Source organism: Phodopus roborovskii, unplaced genomic scaffold (assembly GCF_943737965.1).
Source record: "Phodopus roborovskii unplaced genomic scaffold, PHOROB, whole genome shotgun sequence".
NCBI lineage: Eukaryota > Metazoa > Chordata > Mammalia > Rodentia > Cricetidae > Phodopus > Phodopus roborovskii.
In genome coordinates, this window is record NW_026126409.1 from 9,994,565 (window position 1) to 10,019,403 (window position 24,839).

The window sequence follows — 24,839 nt, forward strand, 5'->3', positions numbered from 1 at the left end:
AATTGACTCCTGGTGGGGATGAGGACATAGGATGCCATCTCACAAGTAGATGTTGGTTGCTGGAGTTTTCTTGTCTGCCAGATTCCACCGCCCTTCTCATCCCCAAATAAACACCCAATGACTTACATCAATTATAAAACTGTTGGCTGATGGCTAGGGCTTCTTACTGGTTAGCTCTCTCTTAATTATTAACCCATTTTTAGTAATCTATGTATTTCCACATGGTATTGGCTTAGTGGATAATGCCCAGACCTGATACTCCTTTGTCAGCTGGCTACATGGTGTCTTCCCCAGCACCTCTCTGCCTACCTTATTCAGAATTCTCATCTCCTAATCTTACCTATCTTCCTGCCTCTATTGGCTGAACAGTGTTTTATTCATCAACTAATAATAGAAACATATATACAGAAGGACATCCCCCCTATCAGATGTCAGACATCTAAGCAGGACCCTCATAAATTAGATGAGCAGTGATCCAGCCCTCAACATGTGCTGGCCTGGATGGTAAAGGCAATGCAGGTAATGGACAGTGACCTTCAGCAGCCACTTGACAAAGACAGGAGAAAGATGCCCCCAAAGCTCCCATGTCTTCTATTGCACTGTTCTGGGAAGGGAGATGAGACGTCACTGTTTATTAAATATTGTGGACACAGAGATGAAGTTACCATTGAGAGTAAAGTGAGAAAGGAGGCTGAACAGAGAGCTAACCTCAGACCTGTCATTTGTTGAGAAAACATTAAAGCCACCCACTCCTAATAATGGTAGTTCAAGTTGCTCTTGCCACTTCACAATTCTGTGATACCTTGGAACAAAACCAAACAGAAGGTCACACAATTAAATATTTAGTTTGGTGTGATATGAAATTTGGCTTTGAGTTGAGTGAATTATCTATGGAAGCTGCCTTCTCATATTGTCTGTAAACCTACAGTAGCTAGCATGTCAGTCAAATCCAGGACCATGCACCTGGCATAAATGGGGCATCAGCTTTTCGGGAGAGACAAATGCAACCAAGAGGCCGTTAGGCTTGGAATGCGCTGTCAGCAAAAGAGTCTGGTACCTAAAACTCTGGAAATAGCACAGTGTTTGCAGAGGTGGGCTGCCTTTCAAAACCAGCAAAAAAAAATTTCATACTGTTGACCTGTGAAAACAAACAGCTATTGTGTATGGTGTGTGCCTACTCTGGATTATAAATTAAAGTGCCACTGGGGGCTCACAGAAGAAGTCTGGTGCTCCATTCTGTAAGCCACTTGGCAATTCTTAAGCATGAGGGAAGAAAGGCTCCCTAATGATCTGCACCTCATTGTTGCTGCAAAACACAATTTTTCATTCCTCTGTACAAAAAGCCAGAAGTGATGTGCAGGATAAGATACCACCCTCAGAAGGGCTGGGAGATGGCTTAGCAGTTAAAGTGTTGGCTGGGCACATGTGAGGATGTCTAATGTCACCATGACACAAGCTAGAGTCATCTGAAAGGAGGGGGCCTCAGGTGAAGAAAATATCTCCAAAAGATCCAGCTGAAGGGCAATTTCTTAATAAGTGATCAATGGATCAACTCATTGTGGGTGGTTCCATTCCTGGGCTCGTGGTCCTGGGTTCTATACAAAGGCTGAAAAAAAACATGAAGAGCAAGCCAGTAAGTAGCACCCCTCCATGAACTCTACATCAGTTCCTGCCTCCAGGTTCCTGCCCTGTTTGAGTTCCTGTCCTGACTTCCTTTGATCATGAACAGTGATATGGGAGTGTAAGCCAAATAAACCCTTTCCTTCCCAACTTGCTTTTTGGTGATGATGCTTCATTGTGGCAATAGAAACCCTAATTAAGAAAGGCAGGGGGCCAGAATTCTTATACCCAGTAATTCAAATAAATGTCTAGCAGGTATGGTGGTCTGCTTGTAACTTCAGCCTCCAAAGCAGACATGGGGAACTCTAGAGTAAATTGGCTAATACCAGCCACACCAATGATCTCTATGCTTCAGTGTGAGGCCCTGAGTCAATGAATGTGGCAGAAGAATGATCAACCAATGATGATTCCCAACATCAACCTAGGGCCTCCAGATGCAGGGTAACATACACACACGCAAACCACACACACACACACACACACACACACACACATACACACACACACAGAAAGAGAAAACAAAACACATTTTACCCTTCAGAGAGTCTGATGCCAAGCTCTCACTGTGCTAAAAGCTTTGGGAGACAGGACTGATTTATAATTACTTTCCAGTGTAATTACCTACCTGTGTCTGACTGTAATTTATGCAAGTGGCCTAGAAAATTCCACAGTCTCAGAGCTGACCATACTCACTATCACTTTTTCTGGGGCTTTATATCTAGAGTAGACCACAGTCACCTCCCCTTCACTATACCAGATTGCCTTGGGTCCTAGCTTTGATATCCTGGTCATGGCTTGTGATCAACCACAGTGCTCCAGAGAAATGTTCATGCAGGGGAGAGTTTCAAAGGACATTGTGTGCGGGGATGGGGGGGGGAGTTGACTTTACCACTTTTCCCTCTGTGAGGGAGGAAGCAGGTGAGAAATAAAACTTGGCCTGGTGGTGGGTAGAAGCCAAGGCTGAGCAAGCTGGTCTGGGAACCAAGTATCAGGGCATGTTAATTACAGATCTTATTCCTGTAATAAAATACATGACAAGAAACATCTTCAGGGAGAAGGGTTCACCTTGGCTTCATCATGGTGAGAAGGCACAGCAGTGTGGCAGCTCAAAGCTGTGGCACTAGGAGTGTGAGGCTGCTTGGTGACATGTCGGAGGTTGAAACAGAGATGGACAGACTGGGGCTGTAAGTGGGGCTTGGCTATAACCCTCAGAGCCCAACTCTCAACATCCCACTTCATCCAGAAAGGACACCTCTCTGTCTCTGCCTCCCTAACTGGACCACCACCTGAGGTCAGGTGTTCAAACAAAGGAGCCTGTGGAGACAGAAGCCAGTGCTGTAGCTTTGTGCTGCTTATAAAGTCACATCTCTGTGGTGTAAGTACTCTTCCCGGCTTTAGTTTTCAGGTATTGTCTCTTGATATGAAGCATAAGCTGGGTCTAATGGAGGGATAGGGCATATGTGCAATTCACCTGACTGGCCCTGCCATCCTCCTGACAGTTTGTACATCTGCCAAGAAGTAACTGATACCCAGGTACCGATCCTATAGGAGGAAATAACATCTTCTATGGTTTTGTCATTTTGAGAATTGCCCTTGTTTCTTAGTATTTAGCTATCTTTATGTGTGTGCGGTGATAGAGTCCCCCTCAACTTTTACTGGATAAACCACCTTCAGTCCTCAGTTGCTGATCCAGCTCACGTTCTTTTCCCAAACCACTGTTCCCCTGACTCCTTACCACATCCATCTGCAGCACTTGACCTCAGCCCTAACTGAGATCTGTCTGTTGCTCTTTCGTTACAAGAATAAAAGGCTGGAGAAGGGGGCTGGGGGTCCCAAGTGAGTGGGGTCCCAAGGTAAGGGACCACGTGGGAGAGCATAGCAGGTTCCATAGCAGGTGAGGGTGACCGAGGTGGCTAGCGGGAGGGAATAATGTGCCAGGCAGATAGAGCTTGAATGAGTCTATTTAGAAAGGGGAGTGAGGAAGAAGGGAAGAGACACAGAGCATAGAAACACCAGGAACAGAAGAGAGAGAGGGAGAGAAAGGAAGAGAAGAAGGGGTAGCTGGTGGCTAACCAAAAGTAGGAGAGAGAGAGAGAGAGAGAGAGAGAGAGAGAGAGAGAGAGAGAGAGAGAGAACAAAAGGGTGCGTAAGTGGGCAGGGGTCTGACTTTTAAAGGGGCCCTTTACACCTGTCTGCAGACTAGTACTCATGGAACCCTGGCTGACCAGAGTACTGTCTGAGTACATTCTGCCAGCATATGCGGGCAGGCCAGCATAATGCTTGAATCCTTACAGCGTCCAGATAGGTTATGTGCCACACCAGAACAGAATGCCACCATTAGTGGCATTAATTTCATTGTCATCCTTACTGCTTGGTGTTGGGGATTAGGATTCTCCACCATTCTCTCACCCAGGTTGAAGTCATTACTCTAATTTGGGGGTAGGGAGGTGAGGGAGGGTGAGGTGAGGGATGGGCTTTGTGCTTTGTATACAGTTTGGGGGGCTCATCAAACTGTTCAATTAGGTGATCATTAGAAAGCATGGTGATCTGACCCATGTGGGAATTGGTGCTGTTTTCATGTCTGTGTGGTTAAACCATGTTAGGAGCCCTCAGTAACAACTTTGGAAAACACATTTCATTTAACAGACAATGAAATTATTCTTTCAAGCGGCCTCAGGACACTAGTCCTTCCAGGACACAAAGTATCACAGGCTCACTTGAAGCAAAATAGCAATAAAGTAGCTGTCATACTCAGTGTTGTTGTTTGCCTGGAGACTTTAAGTAGACTGGGAGAAATTGTTCAGAGGGACAAGACTGATTTGTTTATTCAGAATATACTTGTGGGTCTGTGGTTCCAAAGTACTGTCTAAACTGCATGGATTCAGTTTTTGTTTCTCTCTCTTTTTTCTGTGTGTGTGTGTGGGGGGATACATGTGCCCATGTGTGTCATAGGTGAACACCAAGTATCTTCCCCCATTCCTCTACACCTTATTTTATTTTTTTGTTTGTTTGTTGAGGCAGGCTCTCACACTGGAACTCATTGGCTTTCTGGTCTCTGTCTCTGAGCACTGGGGTCGCAGGTGCATACTGCCATATCCCCCCCAATGTTTACATGCATCCTGTATATATGAACTCAGGGCCTTGTGTTTACACAGCAGCACTTCATGCACTGGGTCATCTCCCCAACTATGGGGGCATGGATTTTGCAAATAAAATGTGAGCCCTCCTTGTAAACGGCGATGCCTGGGAAACCCCGAATCACATGGTAAAGCTTGGTAAATGAGAATCTGGGAGACGATAGGCTGATAGATGTTTATTGGGGGGAAATCACTTAACCAGAAACAGATGGCTGCCAACAGGTTTCTGTCCCAGGGATGCCTCCAGATGCTCCCTGTCTCTGACCAGGAAGCAAGAGGATGAGCTGGGATCCGGGACCCCAGACCTAGTCCCCCCAGCTCTCACCCAAACCTGATCCCAAGCCCCAATGGGCATGGTGAGTGCAACGTGTATGGCCAAGGTGGACAGCTCACTGCAACATGGGGATGGCAAATGGGTGTCACGTAAGACACTCGGCTTCATCCTAGTGAAATGTCACATTTCCACTCTCTCCTTTCTGTCTTAAGTGCTTAGCCAGACCCTGTGAATTAATTCCCCAGTTCACACATGGCCACACATGGTACAAGGGGTATGAGCAGAGTATCCTAGAGGGGCAAGAGAGAAAGGGGCAGGATTGGAGGCTATATGTCCTCTGTCTGGACACAAGAGTGGAACTCACGTTGGGGGGCTTATAAAGAGACTATGTAGCATTTTGAAGCCAGGATCAGGCCACTTGGAAAGGATGAATTTGTTTTACTTTTTATTTTTATTTTATATTTTTGTACACATAGTCTCACTGTGTAGCCTCTATCTTACAGAGATCTGCTTGCCTCTGCCTCCGGTGCTGGGATTAAAGATGTATGCCCATGTCAGGAGATCTTTATGAATATAAAATAGATTATACAGTTTTCTGAATTTTGGAGTGTTTAAAGTCATATCTTGGGGATGGGGTTCAGTATAAACCTGAAATCCATGTATATGCTATGTATAAAAAGTACGCATAACAAAAGGGTATTTAGCATGGTATTTTATGATGATATTGTGCATAAATTCATGCTATGTAAATTTTCACTTTGGGCGTGTCAACACTCAGAAAACCTGGTTTCTGGTTTGGGATGTTCAGGTACACAAAAGATGATTTCTCTTGGGATTCATCACAGTTGACTCCCTGGGGTGCCTCATGGGAAAGGAAACCTCAGCACCCATTGACCATTTGGGGATCTCTTCCAGTAGCTCTGGGTGAAATATGAACCCACAGATAATTCCATGGTCATCTTCAGCTCTGATGCTTGTCCTCTGGGAGATGAATGGATATCCTCTCTGTGGCAATCACTGCTGTGGGTTGAGCAATGTGTAGACCCATGAACCCACCCTGGAGACTCAAGGAATTATCCGGGCCTGCCTGTCAATCACTGATGCATCTAAGCCACCACCAAAGCTGTCAGAGAAAGTAGCCTCAACAGCCCGGTGGAATCTTTAATCTGACTTGCAATCCCCAGATATTTTCCGTTTATTATTCAAACCCTCAAAGAGTTGATGCTGGGTAGTGTGGGCAGGTGGCACCAAACATAGGCCTGGGATCTGTTACAACACTGGACCCTCTATGCCAGGTGCCCTGTGCTTTGGTGATCTGTCACCAAGCATGGGCTAGCTCTGCTTCTGTCCATGCAACAGGAGTTCAGTGCTTCAGATTTGTTCCGGTAGACCCCAGCTATGCCTTCTTGTCATATTTTATGTGGGGACAGTGGCAATGAGTTCTGAGCAAGGCATTTGAGAAGACCTCAGAGCACCACATTTCTAGATTCTGTTGCCATCACTTTGGCTTTTACTTATTATGCTCTGCTGGTTCTCCCTGACCTGAGTCCCTTCACCAAGTGACTGGCATTCCCAGCTTTCCATCTAGACCATGTGTTACATGGTTACATACAGAAACTTGAGGACTTTATCCTCTCCCCCTTACCATTCCTATCTAGTGAACAAAATTGTTTGCCTGAAAGAATGTCAGCCACTATACTGCCACTGTGCCCTGTCGGCGTTTCTGGATCCACACCCCACCCAATACTGAGGAGATGAGAGCCTAGCAACAATGTAAGAGACCTTATAGCCTGGTAGATCACACACAGTGATAGGTTCAAGTGACGTGGTTCTGGGTTCAAGGATTTCCCCCTTTTATGGCAGAGACTGGATAAACGGGGATCCGGTTAACTAAATTTAAAAGAAAATTGGCAGGACTTAATTTTTTGTGCATTTCCTGGGTTTGAGAGCCTTGTTTACACTGATAGTCACTCCATCCTTGGCTTTACCATCCCTACGTTCTTCTCGGCTGGGCACAGATGGCGTTTGATACCAGTCTGCTGCCACTGTTGATGTTTTCTACTGTAAAGCATCTCCACACATTTGGCAGAGAGGGGGTTATGAGTTATGAGTAGGTGCAAGCAAGTATTCCCAATCCCCCCAACTCTACCCTCTGGCAAGTTGCTGCCAGAGAGGTATGCATGCTGGACTTTTAGAGCTGGGACAGTAGGGAACTAATCAGCATTGTCCATACTGACCAGGACCAGGGGCCACAGGGCTGTGCTTTAGGGTTTTTTGTTTTTGTTTTTTTGTTTTTTGTTTTTTTTGTTTTTTTTTTTTTTTAATAATGTATCCTCACAGAGGCACAGCCAGTAGACAAAGGATGGATTGGCCCAGCTGCAACACAGACAGGGGTGCCTGGAAATTCCCTGATGTTGGGATCCTAAATCACCCCATCACCAGCATTGATGACACATCTTTCTACATGCTTCTACCATGGTCACACGTGCTCATGGTGGATTAGAATTGTGTCAGGCAGAGCAGACTCCATCCTTTCCTGCCACCACCTTGCTTATACAAGCTTCTCCTTCAGGGATGTCCTGCCTCTCTCTCCCCAGTCTCTCCAACTGGGAGATCTCCCTGTCAGAGCTTCCAATGAGCTGCTGTGTCTACTGAACTCTTTCCCACTAATTCTCACCTTTCTGAAGGACCATGAGGCAAAAGCTTGGGCTGTGCCAACATTCAAAAGAAAGGTCTGTGCAGCTCACAGGCTGCAGAGTGGGAGGATTAGGACTGAGAGCTGAACCTTTATTTGTTGGATTTTTGGTTCATTTGTGTATTGCCACATGGGGACTGAACCCAGGATCTTGTACATGCTCGTGTCAGACAAACACCATACCACTGAGATACCCCCATGAGTCCTTATTATGATTGATCATTCTGCAAAGTGACAGAAGAATCTGCAGCGTCAGATGTCTAAAGGAGATAGCCTCCATGCAGCACAGGCTACAAATCGCCTATAACCCACAGCTAATTTCAGGTCAAAGTAGGTCTATCCAGGCCTTAGCAATTTTGAGCTGGTAACAGATTGCTGAAACCTAGAGCAAGAGCTTGCAGGGGCTGGGAGGGGGTGGGGGATGCCAGGGCCTTCCTCCATATTTTTAGTTTTCCTTAATGCCAAGTAGGAGAAGGCAAGTGCTGTGCTTTTCCAGACTGGCCTAGTGTCCTTTCCCCAGAGGGATTTTCCTGTAGTGTTGGTTGCCGGAGAAACATAGGCATCAGGAGTGATGAGTGCAAACTGCATCCTCACATTCTTTCTGCCTCACAAAGCACTCTCAGCATTAAGTCTGCTAGACTGCTCCAGCTTGTTTCTCTCCAGTGTTACTGAAACCCTGATCCCAGCTCATGTGATTCCAAAACATGAGCTGAGGTTATCTCAGGTTAAGAAAGTAACTAGCAGAGAATTTAAAAAAAAAAATCATTTCTCTTAAAGAAACACTCCACCATTTGTTAGGAGCCTGGAATCCTTGGCAGAACTGGGATTTGGGGTAAGTCAGTCCTTCCCTAACCATAGCCTCCTCTTTCCTCTCTCTAAGTTCAACCCTCCCATCCCTCTCTGCCTTCTCCCACTGCACTGGCTTCTAAAATTTTCCCCACCCCATACACTGGGAGAAATTCTCCTTGCCTAGGGCTTCATAAAAAATACTCCTGTTCCAAAGATTGCTGCTCGGTTTAATCCATGGGTGTGTGGCAGTCCCTCCAAGGTCCCCATGCAGACCCAGTCTTCCAACATTGGCTCCTTCTCTGGACTCTTCCCTGCCTAGGGTGCTCAGTGGCCTGCCCGCTGCCGCCCCAGCCAGGAGGTATGGTGCCTGTGCTTCCCCCTACCAGCCAGCCCTCCTGCAGGGTACCAGTCCTTACAGCTCTTCTATTTATAGCCTCATCTCAGAGCTCATGAGCTTTTGCCAGGTGAATGTTTACCATGCTCCTCCCTACCTCAGCTCTTACACAGGGCATGAGAAGGTAGCCAGGCCTGAGATGCAGCAGACACTGCAGACCCCTCACCCTGAAGAAGCAGCAGATCCTCCTTCCCTCCCTGATAGGACCAGTTCTGTCTCTCCAGCTCCTCCCATTCTTTCTGCCTACCCTGCAGAGGTGCCAAGATGTTCTCCTCCCCCTTGTTGACACACTGCTCTGCACTTGCCCACCCTCCAGATTCCCCTGTGGATCTAGAGCAAATGCTTTGGAGTGCTTTTCTGCAAGCCTCTGACCACTCACTACATTTTTAAACATTTATTTATTTTACATCCTGACCACAGTTTCCCCTCCCTCCTCTCCTCCCAGTCCCTCCCCAAACCTTCTCTCTCTTCCCCCTCATTCTCTCCTCCTCCATTTCTATTCAGAAAACCTATTCCTGCCTATCAAGTTGCAGTAAGACTAGGTACTTCCCCATGTGTTATTAAGGCTGGGCAAGGCAACCAATATGAGAAACAGGGTTCCAAAAGCCGGCAAATGAGTCAGAGAGAGCCCCTGCTCCCTCTGTCGGGAGATGAACAAAAAGACAAAGCTACACAACTGTCACATATATGCAAAGGGCCTAGTTCAGTCCTGAGCAGACTCCCTGGTTGTGAGCTCCTATGAGCCCAGGTTAGTTGATTCTGTGGGTTTTCTTGTGGTGTCCTTGACCCTTCTGACTCCTACAATCCTTCCTCCCTCTCTTCAACAGGGTTCCCTGATTTTGTGGGTCTCTGTATCTGTTTCCCATCAGTTGCCGGATGAAGCCGCTCTGGTGACAGTTAGGCTAGGTACCAGTCTATGAGTATAGCAGAATATCATTAGGCATCAAAACATTGACATTTTCTGCTCCAGTCATGTTTGGTTCTGCCCTAGGTCTCTGAGTCACCCAGTCTCCGGGTCCTGGTGCTCCAGGAGGTGTCAGGGATGGGCCTGCTCTCCTAGCATAGATTTTAGGCTGGACTGGTCATTGGTTGACTACTCCTCCAATCTCTAGACCACCCTTAGCCCAGCATGTCCCATAAGCAGGACACTGTGGGTCAAAGTTTATATGGCTGGGTTGGTGTCCCAAGTCCTCTCCACCGGAAGTCTGGCCTGGTCACACTCCCCTACTGCTTGGAGTCATAACTGGGATGGTCCTTGTAGATTCCTAGGGTTCCCCTTGCACCAGGTTTTTATCTGACCCCAAAATACTTCCCCTTTCCAGTCATTTCTTTGAGCTCTGTCCCCCTCCATGCCACCCCTACCTGATGCCTCATGTTCCCATCTCCACGCCCCCCCCCAGTTTATCCACAAACATCTCTTCTATTTCCCCGTCCCAGGGAGATCCAAGCATTCCTACTTGGAGCCCTCCTTGTCACCTAGCCTCTCTGGGTCTGTGGATTGTAGCATGATTATTTTTTACAGCTAATATTCAGTTATAAGTGAGTACATATCATGCTTGTCTTTCTGGATCTGGATTAACTCACTCAGAATGACTGTTTTTCTAGTTCCATCCATTTGCCTGCAAATTTCATGATGTCACTATTTTTAACAGCTAAGTAAATACTCAATTGTGTAAATATCCCACATTTTGCTTTATCCATTCCTCAGTTGAGGGACATCTAGATTGTTTCCATGTTCTGGCTATTACAAATACAGATGCTATGAGCATAGTAGAATTGAAATGTCTTGACCAGAGGTAGAACTTTATAGTGCAACATTATAAAAATATCCTAAATTGTATCAATACACAAAATATCTTAAACATATATAAAAGCATACATACATAGAATATGATAAAGATATTTGTGCACAAAGCATAGTAACAGAAAGAAGACCTTACACAATATGACAAAAATTTAATATACAAATTATCCAAGAAAGGAATACAAACTTAATTTTACATAAGTTACAACATACAAGAATCTATAACAATGTAAGTTGTCTATTGCTAAATTACTAAGATAATTCATGAGAAGATGTGTTAATCTAACTATATCCCATCTTAACCATATCTTTCCCATCCATACTGTTAAACTTATCTAAAAGAGATACTCGAGTTTGAGCATCACTTTCCTTTCCCAACTCTATATAATTAAAAACCAACCCTATGTAGGAATATTTTCCCTTAATGCCAACAGTAGGGAAAGGGGATGTTATTTTCCTAGGATTACTTCCTGCTGAAATGGGACGATGATGGCTCTATGGGATCCTGTAGGAAAAGGAAATCAAAGCAACGACATACTTATAGGCCTTATGTTTTGATAGTTGGTGGGACAATGGCAAAAGCTACAGAATCTCAAACCATGGGTTAGTCATTGGCTGTAAACATCTGTCAATTCTCCTCCTACAGGCTTCTGAGCTTCAGCAGAAAGCACACAGCTGTGATGTTCTAACTAAGAGAAAATGTCCATTGTGCAATAGTATATTGTCCTTACCTTGTAATTTGAAATATATAGTTATTTGAATGCAAAGGTATGTCGTTACCACCGATAGTCAGTCCTTTCTTACATTCCAGCTTCTAGCCATTGCTTGAGCATGGGGAGAAGTTACCACATGCCTGATGCCACCACTCAGACTTGCTAAGAATTCTCAGCAAATGCACGGCTAGTTACACAGTGGGAAGCATGGCTATACTTGGAAAGTGAATCATTTTTAGCCACTTTGTCAGATTTGTTCATTGTTTTCTCTCTCTCTCTCTCTCTGTCTGTCTGTCTTCCTCTCTCTGTGTCCCCCTTTTTCTTTCTACTTTCTTGACATTATAGAGTCTTGCTATGTAGTCTTGGCAAACATAATATTCACCCTGTTGTAGTCAAGGCTAGTCTCAAACATGCAGCAATTTTTCTGTCTTAGCTTCTTGCGTGCTGGGATTACACTGTAATTCTCTTTCTTTCTGCCATGGCTTATTGAGTTCCCTCTACATGTTAGCCATGCTGTGGATACTATAAACACCACGTCAGAAGATACATTTGAGTGAAAGGTACCACCATGCCAGAGATCACAGCAAGCTGGAGAGAAGGGATGTGCCAAGCAAAGAGAAGGGTGAGGGAGAAGCCACCTGAGGAGGTCACCTGGAAGACCTTCTTGGTGGAGACAGAGTCATGAGTGAGTGCAGAGCGGTACTCCTCCCTGACACCTGAGGTCTCTGGTAGTAAGGATGCAGGGAGGCCAAAGCTGATAAGGACAAAATCTGGGTCTGACATCATCTTGGAGCGTCCCCTCTTTGCTGGAATACATTTTTGTCCTCATTCAAATGAACCCAGAAACCATAGAGCTGGAGAGGAATGTGGCATTATATGACCTCATTTCAGAGCAGGAGATTTGGGCTGAAGACACTGCCTTCTCCACCAGGATAGCATGGTCTGCAGCCAGCCTTTCTGGGCACTGGATACTTTCTGCTGTATCTCTGACTTGCAGCCACCAGATGCCAGCCACAGGCCTCCTCCAACTAAGAAGTCTTCAGACACTTCTGAGCATCCCCTTGGACATGGGGAATCACCAAAATATGCACCCACAGTTTCCCAACAGAGACACTCTCCCCTAATGCTAGTTTAATTATTTAAGAGACAGTAGAAGACCACTGCATTCTTTCTGTGTGTTAATGTTGAGGAATTTGGTAGAACACCCTACTAGGTTAGAAGTCAACGTATACATACTTAATTATTAAGGCCAGGCCCTTATCTTGGAGTCACATCCTGGTGTGATTCATTTCTGCTGAACCTGTAGCCTCTGTGGCAAGCAGACATTCAACCACCACAGGTATTCAAACCATCAGGTTACCTGCACCCTATGTGAAGATGCAATGAATCACACAGGGCAGAGCCCCAAACAGGTCTCAGGGAAAACTTCAACTCTCAGTTGTTTACTTCTCTTCCCATTTGCTGAGTCATCAGGAGTCTCTAGTCTTTCTGTTTGGTGACTCTTTTCACCCTTGCAGCACCCAGATGTGAGCAGGCTTGAGGACTTTGCCCCAAGTAACTCCTCAGATCCTCTACAAGGTGATCATCTTCATGTACACTTGAAGAACCCTGCAGACCTAATGTCACAGAGCTCGTGACTCATTTCTGCTGTAGTTTTGTTAGAGTTTAAGGACAAGGCAAGGACAGTGCCTCTGGCAAGGGACACAGCATCTGAGCATACACTAAGCTGCTGCTCAGCAGCAGAGTGGAATATGCTGACTGCTTGAGTCTAAATGTCAGCAAGTTAGGGCACAGACACTTTTACTTCTCTGGGATTACTTCTCTGAGTAAGGATATTTGTGAGCAGACACTGCATGTTACTCACAAGCCACAAATCCTGTGGTTAGTACTGAAGGAAGCATGCTAACCCCAGGTGAGGGCATCAGGTCTATCTATGGTCAGGACTTTCATCTACTACAGTGTCATTTTTTAGACTCATTTCCTGGATCATCCACACAGAACATCAGGAATAATGTCAAGAAGCCAGCTCAGCTTTTCAACCAGCAAATGAGCTTATGAAAGAAAGCCACACATGGGAAGATAGTACAGGACTGGATACACAATAGAACACTCTGAGCAGACCTTCATGGATGCTTGCTAGTGAGAGATACTTATGTAAAGATTAATCTACTGCCCAGGCTTGATAACCTCATCTTGAAAGCAGAGTAGTGACCATGACTCTATGGTGACCATTGCCAGAGTGTCTAGAACTGCTACTGTGTTGACTGTTCATCCGCATGCCTCACTCTTAGAACACCAGTCCTCTCCTTTCTGCCCTCAGCCACCCTAAAATAACATCAATTTTTGTTAGTTTTTTTTTTTTTTGTTTATTGAAACAGGATTTGTATGTGTAACAGCCCTGGCTGTCCTGGAATTCACTTGGTCGACCAGGCTGACATTGAACTCACAGAGATCCACCTGCCTCTGCCTCTGCCTCCTGAGTGCTGGGATTAAAGGTGTGCACCAACACCACACAGATAGACCTGTACTTTTTAGGATAAAAACAAAACCAGCAGGCAATGTACAGGCCACAATCTAAGCTGTGTAGCAAATATTTGAGTACATGGTGGCTACAGCTGAAGCTGTACAGTGGGAGTAGGAAGATAAATCTTAATAACAAAAGTGAAGATATAGACTAAAATGTCAATGTGCCTATAAGAAGTAAGCTATCAGGAGGGCCAGCATCAATAGATCAGTATGAAGGCTCCTAAGTCTTGGAAGCCTGTGTCTTTGATCATCAGATAGAGATCAATTCTTCCGTTGAACTTGTGTTCACCTAACCTTTCCTACAGTTGATGGCTCTCCCATTCCCATGACAATAAGGCCTCCACTCCTTTCTGGGCTTCCTCTAGGGCCTAAGTAACAAGTCTCTGTCACCACCAATATTCTCCCTCATCAGTCCTTTCCTTCTATATGCATAGCTTCTATGTGGTTCCTGGGAAATACTAGTCCTTTTGTTCTGAAGATCTCAAAACTAAGTGCAGAGTTTCCCTCTGTACACACAGATTCTCTGTGATCCTGCTCTGAGCTGAAATAACTCTGCAGACATAGCTTGACCCATCAGCTTTTCTACCCCTCAGGTTGAGACTCTTCTAAGACTGCTCTCTGGCAAACACTCTTCCCGTGTGCATGTTTGCTTGTTGGGCATACAGTGCCTTCCCCTGGAGGTGAGCTGCAAGCTGCGAGACTGTGTGGTCTCATTGACGAACTCTAGCATCTAAAGTGTCTGGCACACAGTCGGCATGCAGCCAGTAACTGGACAAAAGAATGAAAACGCAAGGAAAACGTAGAGGCACATGGATGGTTGTCTGTATCTTAAGATAGCTTAGAAGCTGCGCCTGGTTTAGTGATAGACAGAAACCGTTAGACTTGACCAAACTTGAGCAGTTGCTCCTTTAGCTCTAGCACTGGACACTGTCAGGAATCCAGACAAGAAGATCTGCCTGTCTTCCTACATGTGTCAGCATTGCTTCAGGGGCTGACTCCACCAAGACCATTGTGTGTGTGTGTGTGTGTGTGTGTGTGTGTGTGTGTGTGTGTGTGTGTGTGTGCATGTATGCCAGAGAGTTGTCTGCCTTGTGGCTCCTTGGAGCATTTAAGCATAGGGTTTTCTTCTTGATGTTTGAAACTGTGATTATTTTTAATTCAGTTTGTCTCAACTGATAAAGATAGACACCTGTGTGTACTTAAAGAGTACTACGTAAAATTCCAGTAGGTTTTAGACATCCTGTAATGTTTAAGTCAGATTAAACACTTCTCAGACATATTGAATTTCTCCATCCTTAACAATTCTTTCTTACAGCTTTCTGAAACACACACTAACTGCAGTTGTGGCCCAATGGACCAACCTCTACTTCTCTCTCTTAGTCATGCTCCCCTTAGTCTCTGGTAACCATCATTCTCCTTTAACTCCTGTAAGATGTACATCTTTAGATTCTACAGATGTCTCTCTGCAGACGTCACTTGTCTCTCTATGCCTGCTTTATTACATTAAACACAGTAATCTCTTCTACCCACATTGCCACAAGTGACAACATTTTATCTGTATGACCCAGTAGTATTCCCTTACATATATATACTTCATTTTCTTTATCTATCCAGCTGTTGACTGATACTTAGATCGGTTCTACCGACTGGCTATTAATAATGATGCCCCCAGGGGACATGGAAGCGCAGGTGTCTCGTGACATGTTGACATTTCTTTGGGTATACACCGGATGCAGGTTGCTGTGTCACTTGAGTTCTGTCTCTATGAGGTGCTGTGTACAATAGCTAGCTGTCCTGATTTACATTCCTACCTACAGTGTGAAGGGTTCCATGTCTATGCATCCTCATGATCACCTATCTTTCATCTCTTTTGCACTCTTCATTCTTCTTAATGAGGTGACACTGATTTGTTTTGTGTTTCCTTCGTGACTGGTGATGCTGAGCATATTTTCATGTATGTTCTTGCTCCTGTATGTACTTGTTATTGTCATGTCTTCTCTTGATGGGTATACAAGTCTACTGTCCATTTTAAGTCTAGTTATTTTTGTAGTTGAGTTTGGAGTTCCTTGCATATTCTGTGTTTTGAACTTTCTTTAGATGTGTGATTCACAAATGCTTTTCTCCCAGTTGATAAGTCGTCTCTCCCAGTTTCCTTTGCTGTGTAGAGGTATATCAGTGTGCAATAATCTCATTTGTCTATGTTTGGCTTTGTTTCTTGTGCTTTTGGGGTGTTGTCCTACCTCTCCCATTCATTATATAATGTCCTGAAGCATCCCTCTTATTCTTTCTTCTAGCAATTTCAAACTTTCAGATCTCACACTTAAGAATTTGATACATTTTGAGTCTGTTTTAACCAGTGAGTAGTAAGAGTTGATGGCATCCAATTTGTCCAGGACCGTTTATTAAAATGGCCATGCTGTCCCCAGTGGTATTCTTAGCAACCTTGGAGAAATCCTCTGGATACAGGTGTGTAGTTTATTTCTGTACTCTTGTACTGTTTCTTTGATCTTTGTGCCTGTTTTTGTGTTGGCCCACACTGCTTTGGTTACCAGAGCTTTGCAATATGCTTTGAAGTTAGGCAGCATAATACCTCTGGCTTTGTTCTTTTTCTTTCTTTTTCTTTTTCTTTTTTTCCCTCAAGGTAGCTTTGATGAGTCAAGGTTTGGTATACAACATTCTGATCAACTTTCCTTTATTCTATCCAGCCAGCAATTCCTACCTCTAAATCTTCTTTCTAAGCAGAGAAGACTTTGTGAGAAGCTTTAGGTGACCTGACCCAGGTTCTGGCTGGAGAGTAATGAGCCATAGTAAGGAGCATGGGTGGGAAGCATGCTGCAGGCACCCCGGGTGTGCATGTGTGCAGCACCAAAGCATAGGTCCAGATGGTGCAATGTGGTAAAGTCTTTGCCTGCAGTGCCACATGATTGCCAGGCCCATTCTTCAGGGGCTAAGCTGGCCTTCCTTCTTTCCTTCCTTCCTTCCTTCCTTCCTTCTTTTTTTCCTTCCTTCCTTTTTTCCTTCCTTCCTCCCTCCCTCCCTTCTTTCCCTCCTTCCTCCCTCCCTCTTTCCCTTCCTTCCTTCTATCATTCCTTTCTCCCTTCCTTCCTTCCTTTTTCCTTCCTTCCTTTCTCCCTTCTTTCCTTTTTTCCTTCCTTCTTTCCTTCCTTCCTTTCTCCCTTCTTTGCTCCTTTCCATCCCATTCCTCCCTCCCTCCCTCCCTTCTTTCCTTTTTTCCATTGCCTCTTTCTGTCTTCTCCCAATGCCATCAATTCCAAAAGTTTTAGGAAAATCCAGATATCATGATTTTGGTAGTAAAAATGACTGTACCATGCTCATAGTATCTGTGCTTAAGGTCTGTTACGTGTCTGTCTGCACAGTTCCAGGAGTCAAAAAACTCATGTCCAATAAAGTAAGGGTGGCATTGCTGTTTCTTGGAGTTATTGGGGTCAAGAGTGACAATATCCAGCTTTTATAAGCAAAGGTACAATATTGAAAATTATATTTATCATTGCTTTAAAATATCCTGTTAGCATCAAACATTAGAGGTCCCTCCTCTGGGACAGTTAGGATCCACTAGGCATCAACAAGAAAGAACAGGCGCACACAGCATACTCAGAGTTAGGTTCAAGCATATCCTTTGAAGTCACAGAAGCACTGAGGATCCTAGGAAAGCAAGAATGTATCCCAGGTGCACCTGTTCTGATTCAGAGGGAAACTGAGTCAGGTGACAGGAGATGGGGTGACACTCAGTGTGAAGCCAATGGCTTTGTGAAAAGGATGAGGGGCAGACACTGACCTCTGACCCCTCCAGTTCTCCCAGAGCACCATGTAAGATTCACAGGGAGCCTGTGCTGAGGACACATTGTCACATGCTCTTGAACTTGTCAAATCTCGCTTTGCTAACACCACACAGCTTTCACAGTCCCTCTTTCCCGCCTTAGATGGGACAATGGCTTCTGTTTTCACACATCTCAGAAGACTGGGTGTGAGACACGCATTACATGCCCCTAATATACATTTTCTTAGTGTAGAAGATGTACTTTACTGGGTTTGAAGTTTAGTTTCCTAAACTGCAACAGACAAGTTTTATGATCTTTCCCAATATACACTTTGTTTTTTGTTTGTTTGGTTTGGGCACAAAAATTCATTACCTGTGTCAGCATGGGAAGTGTTGTAACAAGCTGTTGGATACATACCAGAAACTTTGAATAGGTTGTTTGGAAATAGCAAATTACAAGTTGCTTTCCCCTGCTTATATTTAAAGGTATTGTGACAACTTTTATTTACTGCATTTAGGTATTAAGAATTTTGGAGAATTTGCTTTAAATGTAATTAGTGTTTAATTAATTAGTCTCTTCTCTTGTTTTACTCAAATAAACAGTAAATTTTACCAGACAAGAGTAATCTTTTCTAAAATTTATTTCAGGTTTTGAAACTAACATGAACCTGACTAGCCGGGATGAACCCAGTTCATCAGAAATGACTTCAGAGACTCAAGACAGAAATGCAAATAATCATGGGATTCAACTGTCCAGCTCTCTGTCTACTGCTGTCGTCACAGCTGAAAATGGAAATTCTGTCACAAACGGTGAGCCCTTCTTATCTCACAAAGCAGTGGGTCAAAGTCTTAAGCTACATCTACATTGGAGGAAGAGTACATCTAACACATAAAAGTGAAGTAGGCTTGATAACTGGAGGTAGAATGTAAACCCTGGGCAGTCATTCAGGTGGAAAGGGAGTCAAACTCACTATCCGATTACCTTTCCAGAGGCTTGATGGGGTGTCAATCTGTAAGAACCAGTAGAAGGTGCATCTTGTGCTGGGGAGAACAAGAATGTTCAACCATAAATGTTGAATTAAATGTTTTCACACAGCTAAGAAATGTGAAGGAAAATACTGATGGCTGCAGATGACAGACTGACTTTAGGTTACCCAGTAAGCCTGGCTGGGCTGCCATGTCCAAACCCACGTAAACAAATGTTTTCTCTGATATAGATTTAGTTGTGGCTGATGGGAAAGCCCAGCCATTCTTTACAAAGCATCTCTGTTTACTCTGATAAAAGGGGCTAGAGACCTAACAGAACAATTGGCTGCTGGGAAGGGGCCGAGATGGGGGCCTGGCTGTTCATTGTTCTTTTCTTTGCCCTGACAAAAGCTGGATTAAGGAGAGAAGGATGTATGTTGGTCCATGGTTTGAGAGGCTACAACCCATCGTTCATGAAGGGCATTGGTAGTGGGAGCTGGGGTGGCTGGTTTCTTTGTTCCATCAGTCAGAATGAGACAGAGAGAGAGAGAGAGAGAGAGAGAGAGAGAGAGAGAGAGAGAGAGAGAGAGAGAGAGAGAGAGATGGCTGCTGGTGCTCTTCTTATTTAGTATATGAACCCAGAACAGGGTGCCACCCACATTCAGGCATACCATCCTTCCTCAGTTACACCTCTCTAGAAATGCCATCCTAGGAGCTTCTAAACCCAGTCAGGTTGACAATCAAGATGAACTATGATATCCATGCTAGCCTTGCAAGGCAGTCTGAGTCCTGAGCTGTCTTCTCATGGGAGAGTCTGCCCATTGAAGCAAAAGTACAGCCTTCAAATGAGCCAGTGAGTGCTAGGTCTACAGTCAGCCAAAACCAGGTTCTTACTGTCACAGACCTGACTTGTATGGAACCTGTGACTTCCAATGACCATGGTACCTCTAGAGAAGAACATTTTATTCTACTATCATTATTTGATTTGATTTGCTGCCTATGTGTATGCAGTGCATACAAGAGTACATGTGGTGCCTACATGTGCATATCTTTGTCTGTCTGTCTGTCTGTCTGTCTGTCTGTCTGTCTCTCTCTCTCTCTCTCTCTCTCTCTCTCTCTCTGTGTGTGTGTGTGTGTGTGTGTGTGTGTGTGTGTGTGTAGGTACCACCTGTATAAAAGTACCTATGGAGGCCAGAAGAGGACATCAGATCCCTGGAACATTATTCCCTCCAGGAGAGTGTCATCTTGCCCAGCTACAGACCCTTTATTCAACACAATAGTATCCAATCACAGGGTAGGACTTAATCTTTCCCCTTCTAATTTTCTCCTCTTCAAAGGCATGATGCAAGGCTATGCCAGGACTTTTTCAGAGAACATAGTAGGATGCGATTAGCCTGGAGTTAAGTGTTCAATCAATAGTATCTATCCACAAGTTGTGGATGCTGAGAACTAAACCCAGGTCCTCTGGAAGAACAGCAAGTGTTCTTAACCACTAAGCATCTCTCCAGCTCCTGATGGTAAATTTTGATATGGATTTACTATGCCCATGCTCATAGTACAATCATTGTCCATTCTGTATAAAGGTACCAAAAGCAAGTAAATATTTAAAATAATTTAAAGTTCTGAATGAGTCAAAAATAGCACTATTTTCTAGGAAATGATTTCTTTGGAGTGCCAGGATCTGCATGCTACCCCTGTTTCCCAGAAATAATTATGTTTGCTCATTTGCTGAAATACAGTTATATGTGGTTAATTATAGCGATCACTTACTTTAATTGCCATCCTTTTGCTGATGTGAACACAGACTCGGGTACTTTTTTTGTGTATTTAATTATTCCCTGGACTTGCGGTTGTTTATCGTGGCATTGGAGAGCCGCCTTTAGTGTTAGAATGCTTCAGCTATATCAAACAGAAATATTGTAAATATAAAGATGTTTATTTTGTGGAAAGTAGAGATATAAAAAGTTCCAACTAGGACATTTTATGATCAGTATGGTTTTCCTTCTCACTGCTCAATGAATATGCATTTTATTGCTGAGCATCAGGAAAAAATGGCAATTAAGGACAGAGTCATTACATTTGAGCATACATTTATCTCTCTTTTCTTTATTTGCATTATATTCACTCTTTGTGTACAGTCTGGGTTGTCTTTGTCATTCAATAATGGGTAAGTAATGGGAAAGACTACTGATCTCATAACAGAACCTGAGCTGGGGACATCAGAACCAAGTCACACAGACCCACTGGTAGCAAAGTATAATTTTCATCAGGCATGCCTCAAAGACAGGGAGCCTAGAATAAGATCCTATAAATTATGAGTTCGTCTATATTCTCCTACTTTATTTTTGAAGCTGTACAGATTCTTTGGAGCTCATGATGTTGTCTGAGTCTAGCCTCAAGAACAAGAGGGAAGGGAGCAAGCCTCCACTTCACAAATGGGAGAGTGTTGCATTTGTCTTTGCCGAAAAGCAGAGGGGGCTATGCTAGCTCCTGGGTTACCTGCCAAGCCCTGCCCCACTCGTCATGATCAGAGACTTTCTGAATTCATGTTAAAGCATCTCCCATTGGACCTTGTTTCATTAAATATTCTCTTACTGGTGTTGGTAACTGTGTGTTGAAAACCAATGGTCTAGGATCATGCTTTGCAATTCCCTCCAGTGATGTCCTTCTTAGGACTTAAGGAGTCATCTTGCCAGTATCTGAACCCCAGTAACACTCCACCCATGGCCGTGGTACTTAACCTTGTACTTCCCAATTTTCTCCACTTTAAAAGGGAGTAATGCAAATGGCTATGTCAGAACTTCTTTGGGGGACCTAGTAGGGCAATGCTAGCCCAGTTAGTGTTCAGTGGACAGGACCCACTCATCAAATCTTAGAGATTTTCTAAGTTTTCATGTGAGAAACATGGTGATGATTTGAATTTCCTGGGCCACTCAGGCTGCCACACAAGAAGAGCCTGCCATCTCTGGTCCAAAGTGAGTAGATTGGGCAAGGCTGAAGCACACACAATTCCAGAGCTCAAGAATGGCTGTCAGGTCTCAAGTCACATTCTCTTTACAGAAATTCAAAGTTCCTATAATTGTTTCTCCACCTTTGCTATTTTAAGAGGCAAAATCATTAAGTTCCTGTGGTCATACATGCATTTTCTTGGACTGTTTGATAAAAATGAATGGTTATGGCCTACTGATCATTTATACCACCTCTCCTCAATTTTCCATCTTTCCACTCCCACCCTGCTGCCAAAAACTCTTAATTGTAGGTCCTTTATTTTTATTTGTGGTTGTCTTAAAAATGGGGAGACTTTTATTTAATGGATTTCAGTATTTTATATCGTTCTTACATTTTTGTTTTAGTTTGTGACATTTTAATAATGTATTCATTTTAATGTTCATAATTAGAGCTTTTAATCTCTTTTCTCTCAGCATGGTTTGTGACTTTGGTAACAATTTTAGATAATTTGTCTTGAAGGGGTATTATTCTATGGAGATCCCTGCACCTTGGGAGGAAGGGTTATGAAGAGTACCCAGCCTGACAACAGTTTACTGTTGTCTGTACCTTGACCAACTGTGGGTCTGGGTCTCGGTGATAATCACCATCTACTGCAAGAGTAATGCATGGGAAATAAGATTCCAGGGCAAAATATTGGCGGCTGGATGTTTATTCGGGGAGAAATCACTTACACCAGAAACAGAAGACTACCACAGGTTCACATTCCAAGGATGCCTCTGGATGCTCTTTGTCTCTGACTGGGAAGCAAGAGAGTGAGCTGGGGTTCAGGACCCCAGACCTAGTCCCCCAAGGTCACGCCCACACCCATCCCCATACCCCAATGGGCCTGGTCATTGCAACAGGTATGGGCATGGTGGATATCTCACTACACAAGAAGCTTCTCTCACAGGAGATGAGTGATGCACTGATCTATGGGCATAACAATGGTCCTTGAGTTGTTTCAATGTTTGTTTAGCAGAATTCTCCCCCTAATGCCTGTGACCTGTCTAGGCTAGAACACACAGACTATATGGCCCAAGGGCTTAGATGACTTCAAGGAGACAGTGTGGTCTGAACACAGCAGGGCAGTTGCATATAAAAACTCACAGCAATTGCAACAGTGCACAAGAGACCTAGAAAGTCTCAATCCAGACAAAAATCCCAGCATGCAGAGGACAGGTGGGCACAGAGTGCCACCCCTATCTGATGAGCTGTTGACATTCTGTAACTGCCGGGAAAGGAAGAGTCAGATTTATTTAATGGTGTGGTTCCTTTTGTATGTACCACACCCCAGGGAGAGAATGAAAACATGTGAAACCATGAAACTTGGTGTGTAAGGAAGGAGGTTGGATGTGGGAGGAGCTACTGGGGGAAGGGAGAACACGATCAAAACATGTATGTAAAATAAATGAGAAAAACTAACAAAAATGTTATCATCTTTCTTAGAAGTCTTCAGTGTCAACATTTGCCTGCAAAACATTGTCATATCCCCACAAAATGTTCTCAAAGCCTTCTGACACCTGGCCAGCTTTACCTTCTCAAGTACCCGGAGATAGACATGCCATTTTAATGGGTTGTTCCTTGTGCAACCTCAGACCTCCTGGCCTATCTTGTTCCTGTTTTCAGCTGGGCCTGCAGTTCCCAGCTCATTGTACTATGGTCTTCCCAGATTGCCCCAGCAGGGCCCCTCCCATCAGGGTGATCCTTCATTTTCCTTAAGAGCCACAAAGGAATACCTACAACCCATGATCCCATGTTTCGTGCTTCCAATGCAGATATGTGTGTGTGTGTGTGTGTGTGCACATATACATACATACGTATACATATACATATTCATAGACATATATATACATACATATGTAGACATAGACATATGTGTGTGTATATATGTGTGTGTGTGTATATATATATGTATATATATATATATATATATATATATATATATATGGATATGGTCTGAGGTCTCTATGTTTGCTTTACTATGGCTCACTAACCAGTGCTCACAGCTGAGCCACATCCATGCACAAAACCCACACTCTTGGCAGGGTGCATGTTTGTGTTCATTTGAGTAAACCACCCCGACCCATTTTCCACAGAAGCAAAGACACCTCTGCACTGACTGTACTCGGGGCACATGGGCAAATGTCCTTCAGGTGTCCCTTCACCATCTCCCAGGTGGGATCCTTTGCTTCTGGCTGCATAGAAGCCCTTCCTGTACTCTCCCAGCCCTGAGTCTGTTCTGCTGTTTTCTAATTAAGTGTGGGCCGGTTAAGTTGTGAGATTCTCTCACTGGGGGACCCTTTCTTTCTTCTCCATTATATTTCTCTGCACCCTGTTCAGAGAATGCTAACAAAATACTTCTTAATTTTTATCCATTGACTCTGTGGAAGGCACACTAGGATGCCACCTTGGTTCTGGATCTGTGATCATGGTCTAAACTGATGTTTCTCTTCTGAAACCAGGAGTTGAACTTCTAACTTATGAATTGCTATTTCTGAAAGATGGGTCACACTTCCTCTGCCTTTAATCTCCTGTCTGCCAGACATCAAACCCTGTGGCTCAAATGTGAAACACTCACAGAGAGGCTCACGTGTGTGTTTGAACACTCGGTCCCAGCTGGTGTATGGATCAGGCAGGTTGTGGAAGTCTTAGGAGAGGGCATCTCACGGGAGGAAGTGGATCTCTAAAGGCAGGAGGTTTCACAGCCCAGTTTCTCTCCCTGTTCATTCTCTGCTTCCTGGCTGTGCACTCAATCCCAGCAGTGAGCTTTCTCCTCCTTCTCCCATGTCTCCCTCAGCACGATGCCCTGTGCTTCCCTAGACCTGTGAGACACAATAAATATTTCCCCATTTTGCTTCTGTGGGGCTGTCCATCACAGTAATAGAAGTTAGTAGGGTAGGATATCAGACAAACTTGACATGTATGCTGCCTTGAACTTGACCCTGTCCACAGCCCTCGTCCTTCATGTCCTTTGACCAGGAGTCTTTCTCCAGATGATGCCTTGTCTTACACCTGCAGGCTCCTATGCACCTATCTAAGCTCTTAATTATGCCATACAGTTGGTTGATGGGACAACACAACACACCCTTTTCCTGTCCTGCTGGTGATTACATTGCTCATGATCAGGACCCAGTCTTCCTCAGTGGTGGAACAGT

General features: G+C 44.3%; 1 protein-coding gene across 1 annotated transcript in view; it reads left to right on the top strand.

Annotated features, from left to right (window-relative positions):
* The window catches only part of Myo16 (myosin XVI), a 335,766-nt gene that overhangs the window by 289,060 nt on the left and 21,867 nt on the right, over positions 1 to 24,839 (top strand). The window contains exon 33 of the mRNA XM_051181974.1: positions 18,379 to 18,540. Within this exon, the coding sequence (XP_051037931.1) occupies positions 18,379 to 18,540 (162 nt within the window). The remainder of the gene's footprint in view (positions 1 to 18,378; positions 18,541 to 24,839) is intronic.